Below are 26,498 nucleotides of genomic sequence, written 5' to 3' on the forward strand. Positions count from 1 at the left end.
GAGTTTTTTTTTCCTTTGCTCAAGTAATACTGAATTAAGCCACTTCATTACACTTAATCAGATCCAAGGGATACTTCCAGGCTCTGAGCTTTGGTGAACATTTGTATTTACTGAATCCTTCTCTTATCTCCTGCCCTCCCAAACTCATTTGTTTGAGAGGAGCAGGCAGGTTTCTTTTTATGTTTTTTTCCCCTCAGAGGTGCACACTGCCCTTCTCTTGCAGACTGCTGGTTTGAATTCATACACACCAACTGCCCTGTTAAGAATTATTTGTGCCCAGAAGTATTTCATTAGCTATCAATAATCACTTCAGACAACTGTTAACTCATAAAAGCCAAGATTAACATGGTGTCTTTGAACTTCCTCTGGCAACTGCCGATGTTGACTGAGCAGGCACTTTCTGTGGCCTTCAGAGATGAATTTTCGTGACCAGAAGGAGTATTTGTCAGCAGAACAAGATGAAAAAAGGTGCTACTTCAGTTCCTTCCATCTCACCTGCCAGTTCACCCATCAGACTTCAAGATCTCTACAGACTCTTCCTTATGCAATGAAATGCCATCAAATGTCAGGAAATATGAGGCTGTTATTCAAACCTTTAGACCAAAGGAAGTGTGACACAACTCTTTTTAAATATTTTTTTTTAAGTCAAAGGCAGCTGTTATTTTCTGGCTCATAAGATGTGTGCTGAAATACAACAGAAGACTTACAAATATTTAGCAAGTTCCTTAAAAAAAAACAAGGCTTTTTTGTAATTTAACCTTCTAGTGTTCTCAACAGGAAAAGAAAACATTATATTCCAAATTATTCCACTGAGATAAAAAGGGGAGAAAAAAAACACTTTGGATTTTTTTTTTACCCCCTCCACTAAAAGCAAGTAAGTGAAATGACTATCAAAATCCAAAAACCATTCATAGAATACAGCTCCTTAAGGCATACCAGAAGAATCTGAGGCATTTTTCCCCTCCATGCAGAGACATTAGTGAACAGCTAAATACAACTTTTTAGTATTTGTTTTCAGGAACTTTTACAGGCCAAAGTCCACCCAGGTCACCAACACAGCTGCATGTTCGAATCTGCAGCAGCAGCTGCCTACGGAGTCAGAACCTCAACTGAAGGCAAAGAGTGGTAAGCAGGTTCTAATATTTTAATTGTCTTTTAACATCTGCATATTTGTAATATAAAAAGGACAATTACTATAGATGACTATTAATATATATACACTTTTATATACAGATACATATAAAGGGTACATACATATGCACGTAGCACATATTTAAACATAAGCACACATTTTCATATGTGCTTTTGTACTTTACATGTACATGAAAGAGTTCTGTAAGCTGAAAGGAAAAAGAGAGTAAAAAGGCACGTCCTTTTTACAACTGCAAGAATCTGTGAGCCACATTTTGGCGACCTCTGCACAGATGGTGTGACAAGTCCCACAGACTCATCCAAAACGCAAGCTTCTTTAGTGAAACATCTCCCTCCTTCCCACCAGGAAAAATAAATAAATAAAGAAGAAACAGAAACAAAAAGGGAGCCTTGAGGGACTGGATGAGTCAGAGGTTAGTAACGAACTACAGACACTCATGCCTGGGTCAGCAGTTCACGCCTAGCCCGTGTCCGGAGGGACGGTGAATTGCTGGCAGTCTGGACCTAGAGGAAGCCACTTTACGATTCCCAGTCCCAACAGTGGGATCCCCTCAGCACAGCTGCCGGCAGCAGCAGGAGGAACATGGCAGAAGGGAACTGAAAGACCCGAAATACCAGCTCTGGAGAGAGACCACCCTGGTGACCCCCATCCGAGCTGCTGCCTCTGCTCAATCCGTAGGGAGGTCTCCAGCACCCACAGATGCCCAGCACGTGCGGACACCAAAGTGTCCCGTGCCAAAGCACATGCGTTGCAGCTTCACAGCACAATCTGATTTTGGCATGTTTCTCACATGATATTTGAAAGCAAGATACAAAGTGCCAGCATCATTGCCGCACACAGAACTAGTAGCCACTTTCGGAACAAAGAGTTTGCAAATCTGTTGGCAACACGGTACATTAGGGGCTGGATCCTGTATTTTGATTCTCTTTTCCACAATGGATTACTTCTTTGCTCAGTTTACCCTGAAAGAAGGTTATATACATACAAAAGTTGACAGTTGTCCTTACAAGAGTCAACTTTAGCCCTGACATACTCTGCGCCCTGCTTTGGTGACCGACCCAGAGCAGCATAATGATCACTTCCACAGATGCTTGGCAAAGATTGCCTCCAGCTCCAAAGGTGGGATCTCCACTTAATGAAATCTAAACCAGACCAACACTCCCTATTTTTTATTCAATGTGGCTACAAATGAACAATACAGCTAACATCTATGAAATCTGCATGACCGTCTGGACTTCCATCAGTTCTTCAAGTGGGTATTGACGTAACATCCTAACCAGCAAGCACGTTACCCCAGGAGGCACTCCAGCAACCCCCAACTTGAAACGCAAACAGAACACTGACCTTTTAAAACTAACACTTTTTCCCCTATCACTTGCATATCCAAGCATTTCTCTCCATTTCCCCAGAGGCCATACACCTCACAGAACCACCAGTAACTATTTGATGTTGCCCTCACAACAGCAAATCATCAAAGGTGGATCCCCACAAATGGTATTGATGGAAAGGCTGGGGAAAGAAGGACCAGAAACAAAAACACCCAGAAAGCCTTCACAGAGGAAAGAAACGAAGATTTTTTAACCTGAGTGCTGAGCGCTGCTTCCGATTTCTTTCTTTATGCCTGCAGCAGAGCAACAGTCAGAGTCCTGACACATTTCGGCAGAGGTTATGAAGCATTTCTGTACCACAGCATTACTCTGACATTCAACTGACCATGTATTTCCATCTTTTTGCCTTGCACCATTCCCCCATCAGAAACATTACCCTTTTTGAATTAATCACTCCATCTACACTTGTTTGGATTTGTGTCACACTTTCTGTTCAGCCTCTCTCTCTTTTGCCTCTCTGATTGCCACTGAAAACCCAGGAGTAATTTTGTACTTGTGGTCAGCATGCTGAATATTCTTCTATTTACTGTAATGCAAGTCCATCTGAGAGCAGGTTGAGTCCGCACCAATTAGCAGTATTTTTCAAACAGGTTATGCTTTTTATGCTGATAGTATTAAGTTGAAAGGGATATGTGTATTTCAGTACACAAAAGCAATGCCGGCATTATAAGTTTAGTTTAAAAATCTACTGCCTCCCATCAGATTCTTGCTCTATTTAAAGACACTAGAAAGATTGCAGCTAAGTGACACCCTAGGCTACAATACTGTGGACTTTCTCCAGCTGAGGTCCATTTTTCACTCTACCATGCCAGTTTCCCACAAGGAAAGGATCATGCAATAACATAACCCTGTTAATGTGAACAAAACCGGTATTTATTTAGCAGTCCTCTCAACGTAAATGCACAAGCTCAGCCTTCCCCAGCACAGCGGCTGGTGGCACAGAGCAAGCCCCTTCTTGCATACCTGTTCTGATGTTCCTGCAGCACTTGGTAGATACTGATAAGGAAAGTTTGGTTTTTAAAGCTCCCCACAACGCAGTCCTTGTAGATCCGAAACTCGGCGGCTGTGACAGCCTCGCCCTCAGGAATCTGAGACAAATTAAACTTGAACTCCTTGTGGTGCCGCTGGTGAGGCGTGAACTCCTTGTCATACTCAACTGCAGATGGGAAAAGGAAAGAAAAGGAAAAAAAGGAACTGTGACTAAAATTTAACAACGCAATGTTTCCACATGCTGCCACCTGTTCCTTCAAAAAAACCCCAAGAATCCTATTTTCTTCTCCAAAGATAGCCTTGGCAAGTGCCAGGAAAGCTTATGCAGCTAAAGCCTTTCAAAAACAGTACTCAGAAAAGATGAATGTTCACCTTCTCTAGCCAATGCCTTTGAGATTTCCTATTTTTTAAAGACAAGACAGCTTTGACAGGTGAAATATGACCGTGCATTTTGCTTCTGTGTGGAACTCTGAAGCTGTGACTGCCCCCAGCATTTCCCACCTCTGGATCTCCGTGTTCTTTACAGCATTTCCTGAAGTCTCGCACCCCTCTTCCAACAGAGGAGATTTTGCTTTAGCACATAAAGGCACAGACAGAAGTAAGTGTTAGCACCATGTCAAGCAGTTCCTTAACTGTCCTAAAACCTGCTGTTTTCTGCCTCCCAGGTTTGTGTGTCAGTCATCAGACTGCCTTGCGAGCAGAATAAGATTAACGTGACACTTATTTCAAGGGTTAAAGTTAACCAGAGCTCCTCTTCCTTTTGCAGAAGCTGAGTCGAAAATGAGAGAGTTGAGAAGGAGTGACCCCTTTTGGTTTCTGGCCTTAGCCCTCCTCAGGTACGCTATCGGGTACAGAGTTCAAGGCAGATGCAAAGCAGAACCCCTCCTTCTTCAGGCCTCAGGACTTGCATTTTCTCTGTTTGAGGCCCCCTTTGCAAACCCTACCTCTAGTCCCACTCTTGTACTACTTAATTACATCTTGCTGTAGTCTGACTTTGATTTATTGTTCATTATTTCTTCTAATTTTCTATCAGAAATTGCTTAAAACATTAACATATTATATAAACATACAAAACTACATCTTTAAAGCCCTGAGGGGGGAAAAAAAAATAAAACCTAAAACCTGTTCCCAACAGTGCAACTGATGTCAGTGATGAATAAATCACCATTATATTACCATTAGGGACATGATTACATTCAGAGAAGGTGGTGAGGGAAGTACAGATCCCTTTTCACATTCGTCTTTGCGCTCACTTTTTGTTGCCCCCCCTTAATACATCAAACCGCAAAGGCGTCCAGGAGCCTACCCTCACAACATCCCATGAGGTAAGCAGCAATCCCCATTTTGCAGCTGGGATAGTGAGTCACCGGGAGAGTGACTTGTCCAAGGACAGGCAGCGGAGGCTCACGGTGGAGCCAGGAACGATGGCCAACGCGCTTGAGGTTCATTGCTCTACCCACAGGTTACCTCTCCGCGGAGCAAATACGTGTCCCAGCTGCTGGAAACAGCCCACGGATATTCTCCTGTCTACCTTTCCCAACTGCCCATTCCTCCTCACACCCCAGTCCCAGTTTCATCTGTGTCCTCTCCCTTTTCTTTGGCAGCCCTTTCATGTGAGCTGCCTCATCTGGCTGGGTCCACGTCCTGGCTCCCTGCGAGACAGTTAGTCACATCCTTCTCTTTGAAGCTCGCCTGGAAATCTTTTCACCTCCGTATGACTGCTGCCGAGCACTTTGTGGGACACCGCACTTGGAGATGCTGCGTAAAGAGCTGCCATGGGGCGAACAGGCAAACTCCCAAACCACTGTCGGAGTCAGACGCCGCTGCCAGTTTTGGCAGTCTCACATTGCGTCTGTCTGAGCAGTTTAGATGTCAAACAACTGACAAATGCGGATTACCAGACCCTACGACTTCCAGAAATGAGGTGGTGACACCCAGCATCTCCATCAGAGACTGCACCAAGGCAAACACTGGTACCGCTTGCTTCCAGTGCCACCTGGGAATCACCTCGCTGGCCATCAGTTATCGGCAAACTGGGCTTTCCTTTGAAGCATCCAGCCCTGCATTTAACTGGGAATGACTCTGGCAATGCTGGACCGGTTGGTGTCACCCACATGTACGCCCTCCGAGAAGGGGCCTGAGCCGCCCGGTTACTCCCCACCCCGAGGCGCACGCCGCAGGATGCACTGCCCAAAACAGAGTGGCCACGTACGTTCAGAAACTCGCAAGCATCCAACCAACAAGCAACTGCATTTGGCTGCTTGCAGCAGGACGACGTGCCCAACACGGCCTTTTTACTTGCTGCTACAAGATGAGAGGATGTAATTAACGGTGAGGGAATGTCTAAATCCACAGGTTTGGAGAGACATGTATATGAAGCAACGATGCTTGATTTAGAACTTGCTAAATCCTTGCTTGCGAGTGCAACGAGCAGCTGAAACCCACGTCCCCCCCGTGTGCCACTGCGAGGACGAGCTGACCTGTGGGCGAGATGCAGCGAGGAGGCTCTACCCAGGGCTTGAGAATGATAAAGGATCAGGAAAAGCCAGGGGAAGGACACAACCAGGATGAGCAGCAGAACCCCATCAGCATGCCGGAAAACTAAAATTACACCAGAGAGAAACAGTGATGCGAATATTCAACACTTGCTGCCAGCTACAGCCCCACATCATGATGCGATGTAGCCTGCAAGCACACGGGGCAGAGCGCAGAGCCATCCCACCCAGCACAGGGCTCAAAACAAGCCCAAATGTCACTTTTTATTGTTCCTTTCTGACCTCAAGTCAGCGACGGCAGCCTGACCTTCACTACAAAATACGCAGTTTAAAAGGGATATAGCCAGACTCTAGTCCTCTAAATCAGTATTTTCCCACACCCCTCTTCTAAAAAGTCACAAGAGGAAGAAAAACCCACCAAAACATCTAACACAGAGCATGAAAAGTAGCAGCAGGTATGGTGCTTGACTCCAAGTACCCTTTCCCAGTTTCTAACTTGCCCGATTTATTTACGATAGTATTTTCCTGTTTTTTAAAACTTTCTTCCTTTATTCCCGTCCTTGTCTGAATGCCCCATGCAATCACAGAAGCTGACTAAACTGATTAGAGGGGAAACATTCAGACTGATTTCGTTATCAGGCTTGGCAGAATAAACAATCTCAAATGTACAAACAAGGAAATCTTTTTTTAATCCTTCAGATTAAGTAATTTAGCTTTTTCTGTTATAAGAAAGGCACATTCAGAAAGAAATATTGTTAAGTTGATGGTATCCTCCTCGACTGCGTTCAGAAGCCTCCCTACAACACCACAGGATGGAAAAAAGCCTATATTAAGCTTGTATGAAGTAAGTATAAAAGTTTAACGAGTTGGAAAGTTTTTCTGGCTATGTATCTTCCCATGATACAATGGAGGGTGGGTTTTTCTTTCTTTGTGGGAGTGGTGAGATATTTAAGTTCTATATACTCATTGTCACCCCATCAAGTTAATAATCGACTGTTTTCATTCAGCAAGACAGCTTAAAAATATAAAATGCCAACAGTTCTTCTCTGGGGGTTTTTTACCCCATGGAAACTGTTCATTTTTAACAAAGAAGTCAAGTTTTAGAACAGTAAAATTTGGACAGACAAGATCCGAGCTGCTGGTTCCCAGGATTACCCAGTCTGTATTGCTATCACGTTACAACACATCAGATGACCTTGTATTCAAAACACAGACAGCGCATGTCAAAATGTAAGACAACAAAAAAAAAGGACAAATCATTTCTCAAGCTGCTTTCCAAATTTTTTTTTTCCACGTGAATTCATTCCGGTCAGTCTGGCTGGTGACATGTGAAATCCACAGCTAATTTCCATCCGAAGATGGACATGTGCACGTCCCAACTGTGCAAAGGCCTTGCAGGGAAAATCAGGCATCTCACAGCCAGGACAGGGTGGAAGTGAGCAGCCCTGAGCCATGCTGGCCTTCCATAAACCTCTCCCCAGTATTAGTCAGAACACCAGGACCAAGCCAGGCAAAACCAGGGACTGCAAGGTCACAACATGAACTACAGCCATATAAAATTCATCCTCATGGTCAGACTATATTATCCTGAATGTTATTACTCATTTGCTGGAGTAGCTTCTCGGAGAGTACAGATCCAGGCATGCACGTACCAGGGCCAGTTGGGAAAGGAGATTGTAGAGGTTTTAGCCCACCATGGGTGCACATCCTCTGAGCCTAAGGGACTGCCCACTCCATTACACAGGTCTCTGCTCCCATCCTGGCTGGAGCTGGGGCAGCTCCTCCACTTGCAACAGAAAGCAGAGTCGGAGCTGTGTACACCGGCAGTACTTGCCCCTGAGTTTTCACTACAGCTCGTTTCTGAGCAGAGTGGCTGGGCACACACAAACAGTTAACAGAGAAGCCTGCCAGTAGCTCTTTACATTCCCCTTAACAAATATTTTTAAATACTATACAAACACAACACTATTGTTAAGCAGTTAAAAAGGCAAGAATGGCAAAATCAGGGTTACTGTGGTTTTGAATTTTTTGTATTCTAATTCTAACCCAGTGTTGCAACAGCCAATTTCAGCACAAAATGTCCTTCATTTAAAAATAACTTACTGTTTACAATACTTGTTACTTTAAAAACACTGCACCAAAAAAAATTAATTAAGAAATCAACACAATGCATCTATTTTGGTAACTATACCATCCTACTTCCATTTGAGTGTGCTGCATACACCTTGGACCAAATGAAATACAGTCACGGAAATAAACTCTCAGCATTTCTTTGCTGAACTAAAGTAACTGGTACACAGAAATAACAGGACAACAGTCTTTCCCAAGTAAACACAATTTTCATTCAGAACAGTAGCACCAAGCGTCGTGATATTTGGTGGTTTTCTCCAGTTCTCAGCTGGTGAGAAAGGTGTTAGGTCAGGTCCTCAGGTGAGAATCTCAATGGTGGCTTAAGAAAGTCTTTAGCTCGTACTCTAGGAGCTAAAGCCAAAAATGCAAACATGTACACTCAAAACCTAGAGCTCCAAAAGCAAACTTTCTGAAATATATTGTCTATATAAATAATTACAATTTCTACAGCAACCTGGCTTGTTGAAGGGGGAAGAGGAGGAGTGGGATTGTACATGACTATTTGGGATGGGACGTTCTGCATCCGTCCTGTCCCCAGCAAGGCTGAAGCTTCTGAAGCTTCATTCACACCCCAAGATCTTCGGTGACGACTTGGTTTTGCAGAGCCACTGCAACCACTCTCCAGTGAAAGTGACCAGTTTTCACCACCTCATGCAGAAGTACTGCATGAGTTCTGCACAAATATTCATTATTTCAGTTTGAGTTCAAATATAAGCCATTCCTAGTAATTTCTTCTCAGCCTTCATGCATGACCCCCTTCCTAATAAAATGAGAAAGGCCCTGACAACTTGAGTCACTAACAGGAGATTCGCCACCATAGCTACATAACATGCTCAGAGGCAATTTCTCCATTTTACGTCACCAATTTTTGCATTAAGTCAACAACAACATTTATCACATCTGGAGCAATGAAGCAGTGGATTAGGCCCCAAATACTTTAAGCATTACCACAGCTCCAATAGTCCCCTCTAATAAAAGGACCGTGTACAACATACATGATTGATCTACTGCTGCAACCTTACAGCTGTACCACCAGAATTTCTTCAATAATAGCTGTCATTAGTTTACACAGGACAAAATTTATGTGAGCTTAAAAAACCTCCTCATTCTTGGTTACAGTTGTAGAAAGATGCAAAAGGCAGTAACAATCAAAACACAGGGCAAGATTAATATAGAAGTTGGCAGGTCTTTTCTAAGACTAACTGACACACGGTGGGGGAGGACAGAAGACAAGCTTTCAGACATACAAGATTTTCGTCCATCCAGGCTGAGGGATGTCTGACTTCAGTGTAAGACTGTCTTCTTTTAGGTCTTACAATTTACCTCCTACTTCAAAATAAGTGCTTATGTAGTCAACCAGACACCGGGATCTTCATGTATGAGACCTGCAGCACATCCTTTTTACTCTGAAGAGATGGCCAGGATATGCCTGAAGGCTTGTCTGTATTTTCCACATCTACCAGGTCAATCTAAAAAAAGACACCAAGCCTCCCAAACACTCCCACCTCATTGGCAGACGATCATAACTGTAGAAGCGGTGTTACTACTAAAGATTAAAGCTGACCTTTATTTCTAAAATAAGCAGTATTTCCTAAAAACCGTGTAAAAATGAGCAAAGAGTACAAAGTACCAGTTTAATGGCTTAAAATGGGAAGAACAGAAGACCAAAAGACTTCACACCTAGTTTCTGCTGGTTAACAAGGAAACTGAAGTTAAGCTGTACTGCGTGGACCTGCAGGTGTAACAGCAGCCCAGCAGCAAAAACCAGATGGCTCCTGGAAGTAGCGAGGCTGCATCAGGGAAAGAAAAGATTGCTGCTGTCTGGTTTTCACACTTACATACAGCACGTGCCACTGTCAGTTGGATACCAGGCTAAAGACACAGGCGGTCTAACCCACTGTAGTGACACCCTAAATCCACTACCGCTTAGGGACAGGACTCATCACTTTGTCTTTACCGTAAGGACCCAAAAGAAAGCAAAACCTTCCCATTCTCCAAACTAAGGTTTATCAGCATGCCATTTCACAAATAGTGAGCAAGAAAATTCTTTAAAATAGAAGAATCTCAGGTGAAACATTCATATAAAAGGTCTGAAATCAAAGCCCCCTCCTGCCCAATATGTGCAAGGGTGGGCGAGATCCTTTCTTCCTACGTTGCTCTCAGCCCAGTGACTTCAAATACCTTCCACGATCACAGCAAATCTACACAGCCCCTCAGGACCTCTAAGAAAAGGCTGTTTCTTTCCATCACCCCGACTGTGGTGACAGATCCATCCCCTACACATCAAGCGCGTTGCCTACCGCTCCTGCTGCCACTTTCCTATGTGCCAGGTCTCCCCCAGTCCCTCCCTCTTCACCTTCTTCTGAAAAGCAGAATGAGCAAAAATAATTAATTTCAAAAAAGGAGCAGTCTCTCTGCTTCCCAGACGTCTCCCCCAGATTTGCAGTACAGCATCCCCAATGAAGGTTTGTTCTCATAGATAAAAGCATGTAAAAGCTCATCAGACATAAGTAATGAACTTCTCCCGCTTGCACTCTTGGTGATAAAAAGCACTTTTAAAGAGAAAAAAAAGTCAAGATGGTTATGGTTGAATCTGGCATTGCACCTTTTGTTGATCCCTCTGGGTCCAGCTGAGGCCGTCCAGCTGTGCTACCATTAATGTATTGCAATTGAAAGTTAATGCCTAGAAGGCTTAAATAGAAGAAGAAGATTCAAGGCCAACAAACTCCAAAAGGATGCTTTCTGTGAAACAGCTATAATATCACATCTGGGCCACCACAATATAAAGTGGAGTTATTCCACTAACTTCAGTGGAGCGATGCCAGTTTACATCCAATGAAGACCTGGCTTTATACTCGATAGTTGGAAGTGCCAGAAAAGAATGACTCAGAAAAATAACCTGTCATTAATCCAATCCCAATGTAATTATGGAGATTAAATTTAAACAATAGCAAATCACTCTCTAAGCTTAACACTCTACAAAAGATCTTCAAAGGAGTAGGTCCTTTTACTTTTGGACGAAAAACACAACTGAGCCCTTCTTTGTTTCTCTGTGCTGGGAATCAAGCCGGAATCGGCTTGTAAAATCAGATTAAAACAGTTGCACAACAGCTTCCATTCAGGATTCTTGAACCAAAGGCAGTTGAAAAATTAAAATAATGCACTAACCAAATATATAATACCCACGAGACACCAGAAAGTACTAAAAGGTATTTTCACAGTATCCACAAAGATGCCTACTGTACGGCCAGTAAAACTCTTCCACTCTGCACTGGGAGGCAGGCGGCAGTGGGGACAACCCTCGCTCCTGCACATGATGCCAAGAGCTAAAGCGAAGGTGCGGAGGAGGAGGAGGGGGAGGAGGAGGAGGAGGAGGAGAGCCCTCGGCAGAGCTCTCTGGGGGCAGCTAAGTCTGGGAGGCTGACTGCAGGCCACTGGCACTTCTGCCATGGGTGCTCACTTGTGGGCTTCCTGTGCCGTTCCCCCAGCAGTAACAGAGATTGCTGTGAAACTGCAAAGGCAGCTGCTTCCTTCGCCCCCTCCCCGTGGCTTCTGAACACCAAGTTAACAAAACTGGTATTTTTTTTCCATATGCTGGCACATACGGCAGGTCCCTGAACTGAAAACTGTGTTGTATCTTAGGAAAACAAAACAACTTTCTGCTTAAGAGATGCCAAACTGCTTTCTCAAAGGCACTACTGTTTGCATTTTTGTGGCAACATTCATGCAGTTCCCACTGAGAAGTTGATAAAGACCCTGACTGCAAAAACACCCCTCTGGAAGAAGCGATCTGAAGCTATTTCTGTATTGAGTTCTCAAATAATTTATGATTAAAATAATATTATGCTTTCCAAGAACCGTTTCTACTTCACAGCCAGGTTTCACGCACGCAGACCCAGCATCTGAGGAAGCAGGCGATGCTGTCAGCCTGGCCACAGGAACACATGACGGGAAGCGCTTCACAGCCCTGCACGTGGAGGCAAGAGGATGCTCCTACTGCTCCCTTGGCTGTACATTTGCTCCTGCGTCCGTGCCCACGCAGTAACTGCCCGGGACACTTAGAGCCACCCGTGGAAATCTTCTGCTCACAGCGTTTCCCACCCTCCAGGCTCGCCACGGGTCACACCGCATTTCCTGCTGGCACGGCCGCTGGCACGCAGATCCCAGGAAGAGTGCAGCTGCCCCGGGCGCACTGACTGGGTCTGGAAACGTTTTCAGGGTTTTTTAAATGGTGTAGCAGTTTGCCTGGCTTATCTTGCATCATCTCTCAAAATCATCCGCCCTTCCGCAGGAATTAAAGGCAGTCCAAACCAATTCACTTGCACGTTTCAGCTAAATTTCCAAATCGACGTTGTGCAAAGTGGGAAAGTTTTTTTTTTAATTTATGGGCATTTCCCTCTCTGCTTTTTTCAGAGGAGAGGTTTTATGTTTGTCAGTAAGACTGTGAATCAACCAGCAGCAAGTGGGAAAGCAGGCAACATAAAAATGTTTGCAAGTTAAGTTGAACGCTTTCATTTTGTGGAGCGCTCATCTCTTAGCATCACAGGCAGGTTTCAGCTCTTCATTTCATAGCCCAGCTGAGAAAGACATCTCCTGAACACAGCACAATCACTCCTTGTAAAAATACTGCCCAGAGCGCTTCAGGTTTTATAAATTATTGAAAAGGCTTAATCCAGCACTCAAGACACCAATACACAGAAAAAAATCAGCCACTCTTCAGAGCTTGTCATGCTGTCCTGAAGCCTACACCACCACACCATAATGGTAGCATTGCTGACATTTTACTTGTGGCTCCAGCAGACACCATGAAATGCTGTTGCATCACTTCTTATTTAGTGTTTAGTATTTTACACAGGGCTCCAATTTCAAATGCCCTCATTATATCAGACATCCAGCATCCAGGACTACTGAAGAGCACGGGCGTTGGGGGACTGGCAGGGTGCTCTGTGAGAGAGCACGAAGAACTCTGGCATCGTCCAGAGAAAAGACAAGACATGAGAAAGGAGGAAGCCCCGCACCTAAGGAGGGCAGAAAGTGACGGGAGGGATAAAAGGAGGACAATTGTGTTCTGAAGATGCCACAAGTTCCCAATGTTCAACGTGACTACGGAGCAAATGCTCTCCAGGAGAGTCGAGGAGAGAAGACGCCAGAGCTCTGAAGGCTGAGGACAGTGAAAACACGAAGTGTTTGAGGGGAGTCTCATCACTTCCACAGCCTTCTCCAGCCAAGGCAGATGGGCTGTGAAGCCTCTGAGGGATCTCGCTGTGCAACCCTAATGCCTCTGGGTAGCATAAAAGAGCTGCAACCATGAAAACTGTAGGAAATTTAACAAGAGACAGAAATCCCAGAATATTTTACAGCGGTGACATCGATGTGAGGTTACTGTCCCTCTCTCCGAAGCAATAACACCTTGCAAAGGTCTCTCCCCACACTTGCCCCATGTCACATTTCATGCCCACCATGCCCACCCAAGTTCATACTCCTCCATGCGAGCTGCATTTACAGGGGACCGGCCATGCCAGATCCAACCAAAGCTCCCTGCCACCCGCCCTGCACCCGCCGAGAGCAGATGCCTGCGGAAAAGCAGAACAGGGCAAGCCTAGCCATCCCCAAAGCCCTCTCCTAGCAAGCACCGTGGTGCGAGCCCATGCCTGACACCACCCAGACCCCGGTTCAGACAAGACAAGCTCTGATCACATTTGCCCTCCATGCAACCTAGAGGAACAACGCGGTGGGGGGTAACCAGCGGGAGCTCCTGGCATGCCTCGGTCATAAAAATGGAGGTCTGCTGCCCTACCAAATCACTGAAATCCCAGTTTTTTTAGTCTGCCCACTGGCCATGCCAGCAGGGTGTGATCTGGGATGTGACACTTCTAGCTCCGAAATCTCATCTGCTGTCAACCAATCTAATGATGCTGCAGAGAGCCAAGCAGCCGTCAGACATTTAAAAATTTGTAGCCGCTGTGGGCGGTTGGAGCAGGAGTCATGAAATGGTCATTAATAGGGATTAGGTTTTACCTAACCTGCAGCCTTTCAGCTTCTCAAAACACAGCTCTAAAAAGAAAAGAAAATGACGTCACACAGCTTTAACGACCTGCGTAGGGGTAAAGAATTTCACCCTTCGAAAACAAAAAAATTAAGAAAAAAACCCAACTTGACAAAAAGCCCCAAGTTTGCCTAACAGCTTTTCTCTAAGCCTTCCTTTTCCATTATTTCCAATGTTCCCATATCCCCCAGAGACCAGAAGCATACTTGGAATGTCTCTGTCCATCTGATAAAGCCATCGGCGACTGCAGCCCCACACCGGGCCCACGGGGGACACAGCTCTTCTTCTCGGCCTCAGAGCACAGTGCGTAGCCCGGTCAAAAGCCAGGGAGATGCAACGCTTTGGGGAAGATTGGAAAGTCCTGATCGGGGAGGGAAATCCTAGGGAAAAAGCAAGACTCGAGGAAAAACACCATTAAAAGAACTATTAAAACAGGATTTATGGAATAATCCTTAGTTCCACATTGTTGGCCTGACTTTAATACAGTAGCATGGCTGGGTAGTTCACCTGAAAAACATCCAGCAGGAAAAGGGACAGCCTCTGCCAAGTTCTACTCTTTTTTTTTCCCCCTACATTTTTTTCCCCCCTCTCACTTTCACCAAATACACAAAGCAACCCTTGGGCTCTAGGCATTTAAAAATCAAAGTTACATACAAATGGTCTTAAAGTAACAGCACATAAATTGACTCCAAAAGTCCCCAGGAAATCAATAAACGTCACTGGTTTAAAAACCAAGCCGGTATGTAGGCATTTCTGGCTTTCAGTTTATCTTGACCCTTTTTCTTAAATTATCAGGTTCCTGGAGACAGAATTTAAAATGAACAAAAGAGAAGGTGTTAAAATTCTCAGCAGAGCCACTTGCCTGCAAATTAATTTTTGGATGTTTGGCTTCCACATCTTTCCTCTTTGCGATTCACGTCCCGGCTGTTTGGCTATCCCAGCACTTCTCTGCCCCACCCAACCCAGCCCTGTCATCACTGATCTTATTTTTCCGCTCCTTCTCTCTTAGTAATGCCCTCTCTTGCCTTTACTGGTCACATGCCATCCTTGGAGAAAAACATCAAGCCTCTTCCAACTTTTATTAAAGATAAATGTACAGGAGATCAATTTAAATAAACACCCACAACAGATTTCAAATTTTGGTCTTAAAACATGTCTTTTTTCTTTTCTTGTGCCTGAAGAGTAGGGAAGCTGCCCGGTTGTGTAGGGATGGGGTCAGGAAGGCCAAGGCACAGCTGGAGCTGACTTGGCAAGGGATGCGAAAAATAACAAGAAGGGCTTCTACAGGTATGTCAGCCGGAAAAAGATGGTCAAAGAAAGCGTACCCCCGCTCATGAGAGAGACCGGCGAACTGGTAACAGCAGATGAGGAGAAAGCTGAGGTACTCAACAACTTTTTTGCCTCAGTCTTCACTGGCAACCTCTCTCCTCACCCCTCCCGAGTCGATGGATGGCATGAAGCAGACCAGGAGGGTAAAATCCCTCCGACTGTAAGTGAAGACCAGGTTCGGGACCTCCTGAGGAACCTAAACGTACAAAAGTCCATGGGACCTGATGAGATGCATCCCAGAGTCCTGAGGGAACTGGCTGATGTAGTTGCCAAGCCACTCTTCACGATACTTGAAAAGGCATGGCAGTCAGGGGAAGTCCCCAGTGACTGGAAAAAGGGAAACATTGTGCCTCTTTTCAAAAAGGGTAGAAAGGAAGACCCCGGGAACTACCGACCTGTCAGCCTCACCTCTGTGCCTGGGAAGATCATGGAACAGATCCTCCTAGAAGATATGCTAAGGCACATGGAGGCCAGGGAGGCGATTCGAGACAGCCAGCATGGCTTCACCAAGGGCAAGTCCTGCCTGACCAACCTAGTGGCTTTCTATGATGGTGTAACAACAAGAGTGGACAAGGGAAAACCAATGGAAGTCATCTATCTGGATTTTTGTAAAGCCTTTGACAAAGGTCCCCCACAACATCCTTCTCTCTAAATTGGAGAGCCATGGATTTGATGGGTGGACCGTTCGGTGGATAAGGAATTGGTTGGATGGTCGCAGCCAAAGGGTAGTGGTCAACAGCTCAATGTCTGGATGGAGACCAGTGACGAGTGGAGTCCCTCAGGGGTCCGTACTGGGACCGGTGCTGTTCAATATATTTATCAGTGACATGGTCAGCGACATCGAGTGTACCCTCAGCAAGTTTGCAGATGACACCAAGCTGAGTGGTACGGTTGAGACACCAGAAGGACGGGATGCCATCCAGAGGGACCTGGACAAGCTGGAGAGGTGGGCCTGTGTGAACCTCATGAGGTTCAACACGGCCAAGTGCAAGGTCCTACACCTGGGTCGGGGTAATCCCCGGTATCAATACAGGCTGGGGGATGAAAGGATCGAGAGCAGCCCTGCTGAGAGGGACTTGGGGGTACTGATAGACGAAAGGCTGGACATGAGCCGGCAATGTGCGCTGGCAGCCCAGAGGGCCAACAGTGTCCTGGGCTGCATCAAGAGAAGCGTGGCCAGCAGGTCGAGAGAGGTGATTCTGCCCCTCTACTCTGCTCTGGTGAGACCTCACCTGGAGTACTGCGTTCAGCTCTGGAGCCCTCAGCACAAGAAGGACATGGAACTGTTGGAGCGGGTCCAAAGGAGGGCTACAAAAATGATCCGAGGGCTGGAGCACCTCTCCTATGAGGACAGGCTGAGAGAGTTGGGCTTGTTCAGCCTGGAGAAGAGAAGGCTGCGGGGAGACCTGATTGCAGCCTTTCAGTACTTAAAGGGAGCCTATAGGAAAGATGGGGACAATCTTTTTAGTAGAGACAGCAGTGATAGGACGAGGGGTAATGGTTTTAAACTAAAACAGGGTAGGTTTAGGCTGGATATAAGGAAGAAATTCTTTACAATGAGGGTGGTGAAACACTGGAATGGGTTGCCAGAGAGGTAGTGGAGGCCCCATCCCCGGAAACACTCAAGACCAGGTCGGACAGGGCTCTGAGCAACCTGATCTAGTTAGCGGTGTCCCTGCTCGCTGCGGGGGGGTTGGACTAGACGACCTCTAGGGGTCCCTTTTGACACAAAACTTTCTATGATTCTATGATTCTATAAGTGTTCTTAATGTTGTCCCCAGCTGAATTGCCCAGACACAGATTTTAGTTTCTGACTCAGTGGCGAGCACATGGGCTACAAAATAAATTTACTTTTTCTTTTAGATAAGTATTTTAAAATATTTTTTCTTTTTCAAAGTTACTGTAGGATGGTAATGCTATAGATTTGACAACTTTAACAAGAGTGCAGAGAGATATCTGCCTTACCTAATGATTTTCTGTTTGTGTTTTAATAAGAAAACCATCAACCATTAGAAAGTCTGGATCAGGCTAGCACCACAACTCACTCCCTTTACAAACATATAGACAGTAGGGCGATTTGACAAGCAAAACTCTTTTTAATGCACATTTACTAAATCGATTTTACCCCTGCACACTAAACCACCCTAACAAGTTGGGTTGTGGCTCGCGTGAATGAATGTTTTTACTGCCGTTCTCACATAGAGACAGAAAGGCTAAAGGTTTATATAACGTTTGCATGCAGAAAAAAGGCAATTAATTATACGGCATGTCCTAGTAATGAAATTCCTCCAGTCCAAATAGGAGAAGAGGAACCTAAATGTTGTATGATTGACGTTATTACCTGCAGCTGCTATCATACTTCAAGAAATCTCCGACTCGGAAACAGCAGCAATGAAGCGCTCCAAGATGAGTAATAATATGCTTGATATTAAGGGAGGGGAATAAAAAGGATTCTAAGAAATGTGCTCTCTGGTACAATAACAGTCTCTCCGAGAATTGTCAGGCAGAAAACACTACAGGATACCAGAAGAAAAACACACCACACTGAAAGTGTTGTCTCCATTAAACTCACATGGAGGAGGGGGAAAGCGAGTAGAGAGGAAACCCCTTGTATTTACCTAACCTACATGAATGCTAACGCTTACATGTGTGTTGTAACAAGATTGGGAACTTTAAAAGCTCTAATCAGTAGATGCATAAGCAAATATTTATCCTGATCCATTCCAACTCTCTGTGGTTTGTAAATCCCCAAGAAAAAAAAAAAAAATATGCAGAACAAACCAGTCTAGACCACAGATTTTGGCTACTTTAGTTAGAAAATTACAGGAAATGGGCCAACTCCAAGGAGGGGTTTTTTGGTGGACTTTTTTGTTTGTTTTCTGAAGACCCGTGACTACCTGATGTACGTGCACTTGTTTGGGTAGCCGAGAAGAATTCTTCCAGGCATTCTTTAAAGCACAATCACTGCAATATAGAATTCCACATGCCTGATGCCTTGGCGAGGTGTTGATGTATATAACCTTGCAGACTCACTCTGACCCACACTTTTCATCTGAAGACGTTAAAAAAAAGCCTCAACACGAATAATAAGGCCTTTGTATTTCAAGATCCTGAAGAGTTTCTAGCGACATTATTTCTCACCCTGTTACCCAAATGCATGGAAAGAATCACTCGATATCTTTCCATCGGAGGAAAATCTGAGCTGGAAAATATTTTAGATAGAAGGTTTATCTTATTGGGGATAACATCCATTCAAAGTGTTAGAAGATCTTTCCACCCAGCATTAGAAAACCTTTTCTATGGGACAAAGACAAAGGTTCTGCCTTTTCCATGTGGAAAAAGTCAAAAGCTTGAGCAACTCTGCTTTAGGCTGAGCCAGAAAGAGTCTGGGTGAAACAGAACTCGACTCCTACGGTAGCCACTGAGACAAGGTCGGGAACGTAAAAAAATTACTGGCAAATACAATATATTTTCTAATAAGAATTTTCATTAGAAATGTTTTTCTCATAATTATGTTCTTAAATTTTGAATTTTGGGTTTTGTTTTGGGTTTTTTTTTTCAATTAGGGAAAACAAAAAACCCACAATGAGATATTTTTAGTGGGAAGAAATATTTCAGTTCAAAGACTAGCTTTTATTATAAATAGAAAAAAAGCTGATGCTCAACAACAGCAAAGCTGATACAAACCTTGAGTATGTATTTTAACCTCATATTTCTGGCTCAGTTTTATGAAGTTTTTTTTTCCCTCTGCCATTGCCTTTCTGCTGTTTCTTCATAGCTGTTCATGGTGGCAAGACCAGCACCAATGTAGTGACAGCAGCTGGGATAGTTCTCCTGCATCCAATGCATTGTCTGCCACAGGACCTACCCGAGTTGCATCTCACCCAGAAAGGCACTGGGCATGGGCAGTGGTCTGATAACTGACAGCCTAACTGATCTGAGATAAGGTTATTACCACCTGTGATTTACCAAGGTCATATATTTGATTTGCCTCCGTGTGTCACAAACAAATCCCCTTTGGGTACTGTGGGATTACCAAGTGTAAACATCAAGGTCTTTAGACAGATATCTGAAACAGTACAACTATTTAATTAAAAAAAAAAAAAAACAAGGAAAATTAAAAAGCCTCCTGTCCTCAGGACATAGAAGAAAGTGCAATGGAAAACCTTTAAAGAGGCACCCATATCTGAACTCGGGCATTGGAGCTCCCCTCCCCTACAGCCCCCAAGAGGGGAACCCTCTCAGCACACAGACTGCTGCTGCTCACCACCTTTCAAGAAAAAGACCTTCCCATGGGTAACTGGATTACTTGAATGTTCTGCAAATTAAACAACCTTCTTTTGTTTCCCTTGTTCAATACAAAGCTACCGAGTCCCTACAGCAAGTCCCAGGTCCCAGTGCTTCCCTTGGGGCTGTCAACACCACTTTCACTCTGTAACGGGGCCAGATCGTGCAAACACTCCTCCAGTCTCAGTGTCTGCCAAAGCCCATGGTCGCTGTTCTCAGGGCACCTTAGAAAGCCCACTCCGACACGCTTCTAGACAAAGTGAACAGGAACAGAGTGAAGGAAGAGTCTCTTCTTGCCTCCCTCTTCTAGTATTTTACTTGCAGCAGCTTTACAGTTAAGTTTGCAAGGGATCTCCAAAAGAAACTAGATTTTGCCCTCTCCTCCCTGTTAAAATCCATTTTAAAAATCATATTGCTTTCAGAATTGATGGGATAGAGAAAAGACAAAGTGTGTAAGCTAGTCCATCCATAAATAAATGCAAGTTTAGAAGGACTTGTTAAGGCCCTTTTATTTTGGTTGCCTTGCTAATGGCAAAATGTTCACTGATAACCTTTCCAAATTAATACATATATAAGGGCGGAATCAAGTACAAGTTGATTCAGTTCAAATAAAAAACAGTTTTGCTGTTGTAATATAAAATATCTCTACAGATTGCCTCTGCGTGAGCAACTTTACCCATGTTAAGACAGGACCTCAGGAGTCCTATAAAAACAGAAGCAAAACAAGTAAATGGATGCAAAATTAAAACTGAGAAAAAATAATCCAGTGAAATGCCTTAAAATTTATTATCTGCTAATACATACAAATGGCCAATTCTCAGGTTAACATTCCGTGCTCCATATTGGTGGTGTCCTATGAGCAGAACAAGAGAAGAAGCTAAAGTTGCATTTCTGTAAGACTCAGGTAAGGCTGTGGGGTGTATTTTCACTATATCCTTCCTCGAAGACTTATAATTCTTGTACACATAGCTTTAATGCTCTATTTCCTGATGTGGATTAGTTTTCTTCTCAAAACTGAATTTTCTTGAAAGGTTGCACATGCTTAAATAACCAATATGGGTTGACCCAAAAGTGTCTTGGACAAATAGATATTATATTCAGAATACAGCAAATATTACTTCTTCCCCCCACCCCCCACCCCCCCCCCCCGCATTCCAAGCCCAAGGAGAAACACCTTATAAGCTCAAACTTCCGAGCATTAAGCAACAGCAAGAAATTGCCTCTCAAAATCCCTTCCAACACAGCTGCCTTTGCTTGGAAAGTTAATGGTCTTGCTTGATTTCCACATTACTAGAAAACAGAGCTTCAGTAAAGGTGTATTACTGAATAAGCAGTAAAAATTTCTTGGTTTTCTTCCTATGAGAAATTCTTTACAAACTTCACAGATACCATCATTGCTCAGAAGTCTTACAGGTAAGTATTAAAAGCTGAAGCTCACAGGAATATACCCAGTCATTTTAAAAAGGCCCGGGATTATGATAGGGCTAGACATGGAGCTTCCATTTCCAAAACACCAACACATCCAGGTGGATGCCATATAACGTCTGACTGGAACCAAAACATCACAAAGTTCAACTAGTGAACCAAAACCACTGAAATTATGTTTTGCTGAAGCAAGAAGTTCCATGCTAACAGTACATAAAAATTCAAACTTGCAAGAGAACAGAAATCACTAGATGAAAACATACGAACGGCCTAAATTCACCTCAATTTATTCAGAAGTTAACTGATTGTTTTTTAATGACATCGTCTTGCTCCACAGATATACTTTGGTTTCAAGCAAAACTGTGTTTTTCAGCAGAAAACAAAATTTTGTCCCCAAATGCCTCCCCAGTCCCACCTGTGACCCTAGCTGCAGCACTGGTTGTGCCTTTGGACTTCCATCTCCACTGAGGACAGTCCCACCCCCACGGGGAGAGCAGATCAACAGAGCAGCAGAATGCTGGGGGGGGTCGATTCCTCTAAAACAGCATCCATCCCTTGTCCAAAAAGTTTAACAGCACTGTGCTGTATGGTAGTACCACCGTACTTTCAAGGCACTGGTATCACAGCAGTTAGAAATAGCATCACTACCACTAAGACAGGTTAGTCCTCTACATGGAGGTGCATGTATTTCCTTTTCTGGATACACTCAAAAAAGTCCTTTCCAGAGGCACAGGTGGGGTTTCTCCAGTGATTGAAGCCCAGCTTTATGCAAACCCTGGGTGACACTGAGGTGGAGGGCAGTGCTTCTGTCACATTGCGTGAAACTGCCCATCAGAGAAATCATGGAATCATAGAATAATTAAGGTTGGAAAAGACGTCTAAGATCATCAAGTCCAACAATCAACCCAACGCCACCATGCCTACTAAACCATGTCCTGAAGTGCCACATCTACACATTTTCTGAACACCTCCAGGGATGGTGACTCCACCACCTCCCTAGGTCAGAGCGTGCAAAGAGAGAGAGCTCAGGGAATCCTGTCTGGTTTCAGGGGAGGCTGCTGCTTTATAAAGTAGAATCCAGAAGTACACTTGAGCCATTTCAAATAATTCACAAAGAACTCAGCTGAACTGAAACTGTTATCAGAAACACAGCAGGTCTTGTGCACACCTCTCCTTGGGCAAGAAGGCTCAACCAAAACCATACCTGACGCTCTCGAGTTATCTAAAGTAATGCAGTCAAAACACTGTCCCTCAACTAGAAGCTCTGTGGGACAAGTTATTTTATTAACTGATGTAATAGCCGCACCTTTCACAAACCAGCAATAGGTAGGTTAAAGAGTCTCATAAAACCCCTTTCCACTCTAAACTGATTGTTAAGAGTCTTGGGAAAATCCCTTTCCACAAAGCAACCTCTCTCCAAGTTACTTGGCCAATTGCAGGTGTTTGCTTCTGACATAAAACCAAACACGAGTCTATTTGCTTTAGGTTTTTTAAGAAAATACCTTGGAAAGACTTTGGAAAACTAGAATGTAAATTATTGTAAACTATTTTGCAGCTTCCCTCACAATGCTTTTCCCTCTACCAGATTAAATATTTTGCTGGCACCTGTAACAAATCTGTATTTTTAATACCAGCAGCATGCTGGACAAGCAAGTAAATTTAAAGCTGGAAAATATTCTACTGGATTTTCCTCATTTCCCAATAAAATTGGCTGAACTTTATTTGGCTGTTCACCTCCACCAACTAAAGACTGACATCTGCTCTTTGGTCTATGTAGGTAATAGAAAGTTTCCATTTATTTAGAGTTCATTTTACATTCCTATAGATAGCAGAAAAGGGTAACAAAATTTTGCATTTGCAGGAAATGGCATTCACATCACAAGGCACAGGAGCAGACATTCAGAAAGACTAGAAAATACATGATCAAATACTGCATAATCTATTTAGCTCAAAATCTATTTAACCTCTTAAAATCTACTCTCGACTGCTCATTTAGTATACATGCATGCACTTGTTACACATATCTACATTACAGATGTAACAATGTAAAAAATGAGTTTTCAGACACATTTACTTTAGACACATTTATTTTAGAGGTAACTGTGTTTTATAACCAGGAAGGAGCTCAGAAGCAGATGTTATCATCAAGTATCGGTGTAGGTGCATTTAACAAAGGAATGAAACCCTCCCTCTCATTCGATCAACATGTGCAATAGTACAACCACAGATGAACTGCAGCTCTTAAGTTTCTTTCTCCTGCCTACCTGGAGGCATCTTTGCCACAACTCCAAACACTGTGTACACAAGTGACTGCTTTCCCTCACGTTACCGGCTTGGAGTCAGAGCTCATCCTGTTGTCACCAGGGCACAGATGAACCAGCACTGAGCTTAATTCCAATGTGGGAAATGCCACAAGTACTTGTAGGTCCCTTACAAGCACTGCAGGTACCATCCCCACCAAAACAAGCTGCTGAATCACAACTAAAGTGCCTTCAACATTTCCCAGAAAATCCCTGCCTTGCTACTTCCCTTCTTTTGGACAGGACCCATGACCATGACCATGGAATGTGTGCCCATGTAAGCAGACATTCATGCTCCTGCCTGTGAATTCTTATCTCAGTGGACCTTTGTGCACATGGTTCTTGCACCGTCCGAGTTGTTTCGTTCCAAGTGTACTATCCCCCAGTCTCTCACACACACTCACTGAACTAGCAATAGTGGGATGGGGTATAAATGCTTACGTTCGCTTTGGTGATGAGAGACTGGCAATAGGTAGGTCTGCACAGATGTTCAAATTCACTATTTTCTTGCATGTCAAGTTTGCATTCACATCACAAAGCTGTTAGGTCCCCCACAGCACCAGTTGTTATCTAGGGAGGGACACAGCTTTGTATCTAGCGGATACACACAGTTCTGTAGTAACTCCAGGCAAAGGGATGCTTTCCTCCATCAGGAAGCAAGAAGTGTCTCTGTGGCAGATATACCCCATCCACTCCTCTTACCTGTTCAAATCATATAATCAGAGAATGGCAAGGGTTGGAAGGGACCTTAAAGATCATCTAGTTCCAACCTCCCTGCCATGAGCAGGGACATCTTCCACTAGGCCAGGTTGCTCAGAGCTCCGTCCAACCTGGCCTTGAATACTTACCGGGAGGGGGCAGCCACAGCTTCTCTGGGCAATCTGCTCCAGTGTTTCACCACCCTCATGGTGAAGAATTTCTTCCTTATATCTAATGTAAATCTGCCCTCTTTTACTTTAGAGCCGTTCCCCCTTGTCCTATCACTACATACCCTAGTGAAAAGTCCCCCTCCATCCTTCCTGTAGGCCCCTTCAGGTACTGGAAGGCTGCTGTAAGGTCACCCCGGAGCCTTCTCTTCTTCAGGCTGAACAGACCCAACTCTCTTAGCTTGTCCTCATAGCAGAGGTACTCCAGCTCTCTGATCATCTTCGTGGCCCTGCTCTGGACCCACTCCAACACATCCATGTCCTTCCTATGTTGGGGGCCCCAGAGCTGGACGCACTACTCCAGGTGGGGTCTCATGAGAGTGGAGTAAAAGAGCAAAATCACCTCCCTCATAGGACAATTGTTTAAGAATTAAATTTACACAGTTAAATCTTCCTCTCCTTCTTGTTACATGCATCAGATCATTTGTATACTGCACTGTCAGAGACCACCAGTGAGATAATGAGAGGTGATTACGTGTGCCTCTCTCTCCAGCACCCTGAAAAGTCAGAGAGGGAAACAAGTCCCTGGTCCCCTAGTCCCCTAGTCATCCCAGCACATTCACCTGCAGCACCAGAAGAGCAGTGGCAAGGTTCTGGCTTTTTCTGACTGAGCACAGAGGTTCATCAACGCAATGAGAATTTTGGAAACATGAACTTCTTCCGCATGTTAGACTTAGCTTTGAGCAGCTGGATAAGGAGAAAAGGTTTTTTACGTTATATGTAAAGCCAGTTGAAGAGCGCACCAGACAGAATCAATAGAGCTGTGAAAAGCTTCCAAGAGTGAAAATGTGAATTTTGGCTTCTTTTACATGTGGGCAAGGCTAATTGAGAAGACTGATGGAAGAGTCTGTTTCCAGAAGCTTGACTGGTCACACCAGTGCCCAGGCAAACTCAGGGTGATTGGCAGGTGCTCACGCTCTGCCAACTTTGTGCAACCCCGTGGCATGCCGTGAGTGCCAGGACATGGGCTGGGAGATCAACCTCTGAGGCCAAGTTTTGAGTGAGTTAGACACACACTTCTACATGTGTTGGAGTCAAACAGGGTTAAGCCACCTGCCTAGACATAGCCAACCATGCTTTGAAATAAAGCCTTTTAAGACTGAGACTATTCAGTACAGTATTTTCAAAACTTTATGTTACTGTACTTAACGAGCTGGGGGTGGAGTGCAAACAGAGAAGACAAAACCCATTCTATAAGGACAGCTGAATCCAAGCTTTAGATCTACAAATAGTTTAAATCCCCAGGAAGAGTTTGCAAATGCCCAGCATAAATTCCCCAGTCTTTGTCCATTGAACCTTTTCCTACTGTTTCCACCCCCTCCCAGTCCAGACGAAGCCTGAAGTTCAGGCTTCACCAACTCAACAGCTGCAAAAGCTTAAAAGAGAAACAATAAATTTCCCTTCAGGAAAAAAAAAAAAGAAAAAAAGATAAAAATCTCTTGCCATTGGCTTGCTTATGGATTCTGAAAAAACTCTAATGGGTGGCGAGAGGGATGTGGTCAGTGGTCAGCAGCATCTCCTGCACATACACGCTTTCTGTGCAGTCCTCCAAGGAGAGCAGCAGTTGTCTGCATTTGATTTCCAAACCACATTTTCATCCTTTTCTGCCTGCACCCAACCACAAAGAAAAACAACACCCATGCTGTGCATTCTTTTCCAAACTCGAGAGCTGCTCTTCCACTTCTCCTCAGGACAGCTCATCTGCTACAAAGCGCTTCATCTCACAGCCCAGCAAGATAAGCTGAGATGCAAACATCAGGCCTGCCAGCCTTTTTTTGGGGACTCCCAACCAAATTAGCGCTTGTGGGGATGCCGATCTATTTCTGTCTGCAAAGGGTTATACATTGAAACCACTTCTGACAGCCCAAGTTAAACTGCAGGGAGGAGGAGGGTGGGGATGAGGCAGGGGGCGAAGCCCTTCCCAATGTATGGATCAAAGACGACAGTGTATATCCTGTCATTGTTTGAAAACACTGGAATTTTTGCCAGATTCTGTGTGGCTTTCTAAATAAATTACTCTATGCTTTCT

The 26,498-nt window shown here is 44.3% G+C and overlaps 1 protein-coding gene across 1 annotated transcript in view; it reads right to left on the reverse strand.

Moving 5' to 3' along the window:
- BMP6 (bone morphogenetic protein 6) overlaps positions 1–26,498 on the reverse strand; it is a 96,216-nt gene that overhangs the window by 21,908 nt on the left and 47,810 nt on the right. Inside the window, exon 2 of the mRNA XM_075416964.1 lies at positions 3,505–3,697. Within this exon, the coding sequence (XP_075273079.1) occupies positions 3,505–3,697 (193 nt within the window). The remainder of the gene's footprint in view (positions 1–3,504; positions 3,698–26,498) is intronic.

Source organism: Opisthocomus hoazin, chromosome 3 (assembly GCF_030867145.1).
Source record: "Opisthocomus hoazin isolate bOpiHoa1 chromosome 3, bOpiHoa1.hap1, whole genome shotgun sequence".
NCBI classification, from domain to species: Eukaryota; Metazoa; Chordata; class Aves; order Opisthocomiformes; family Opisthocomidae; genus Opisthocomus; species Opisthocomus hoazin.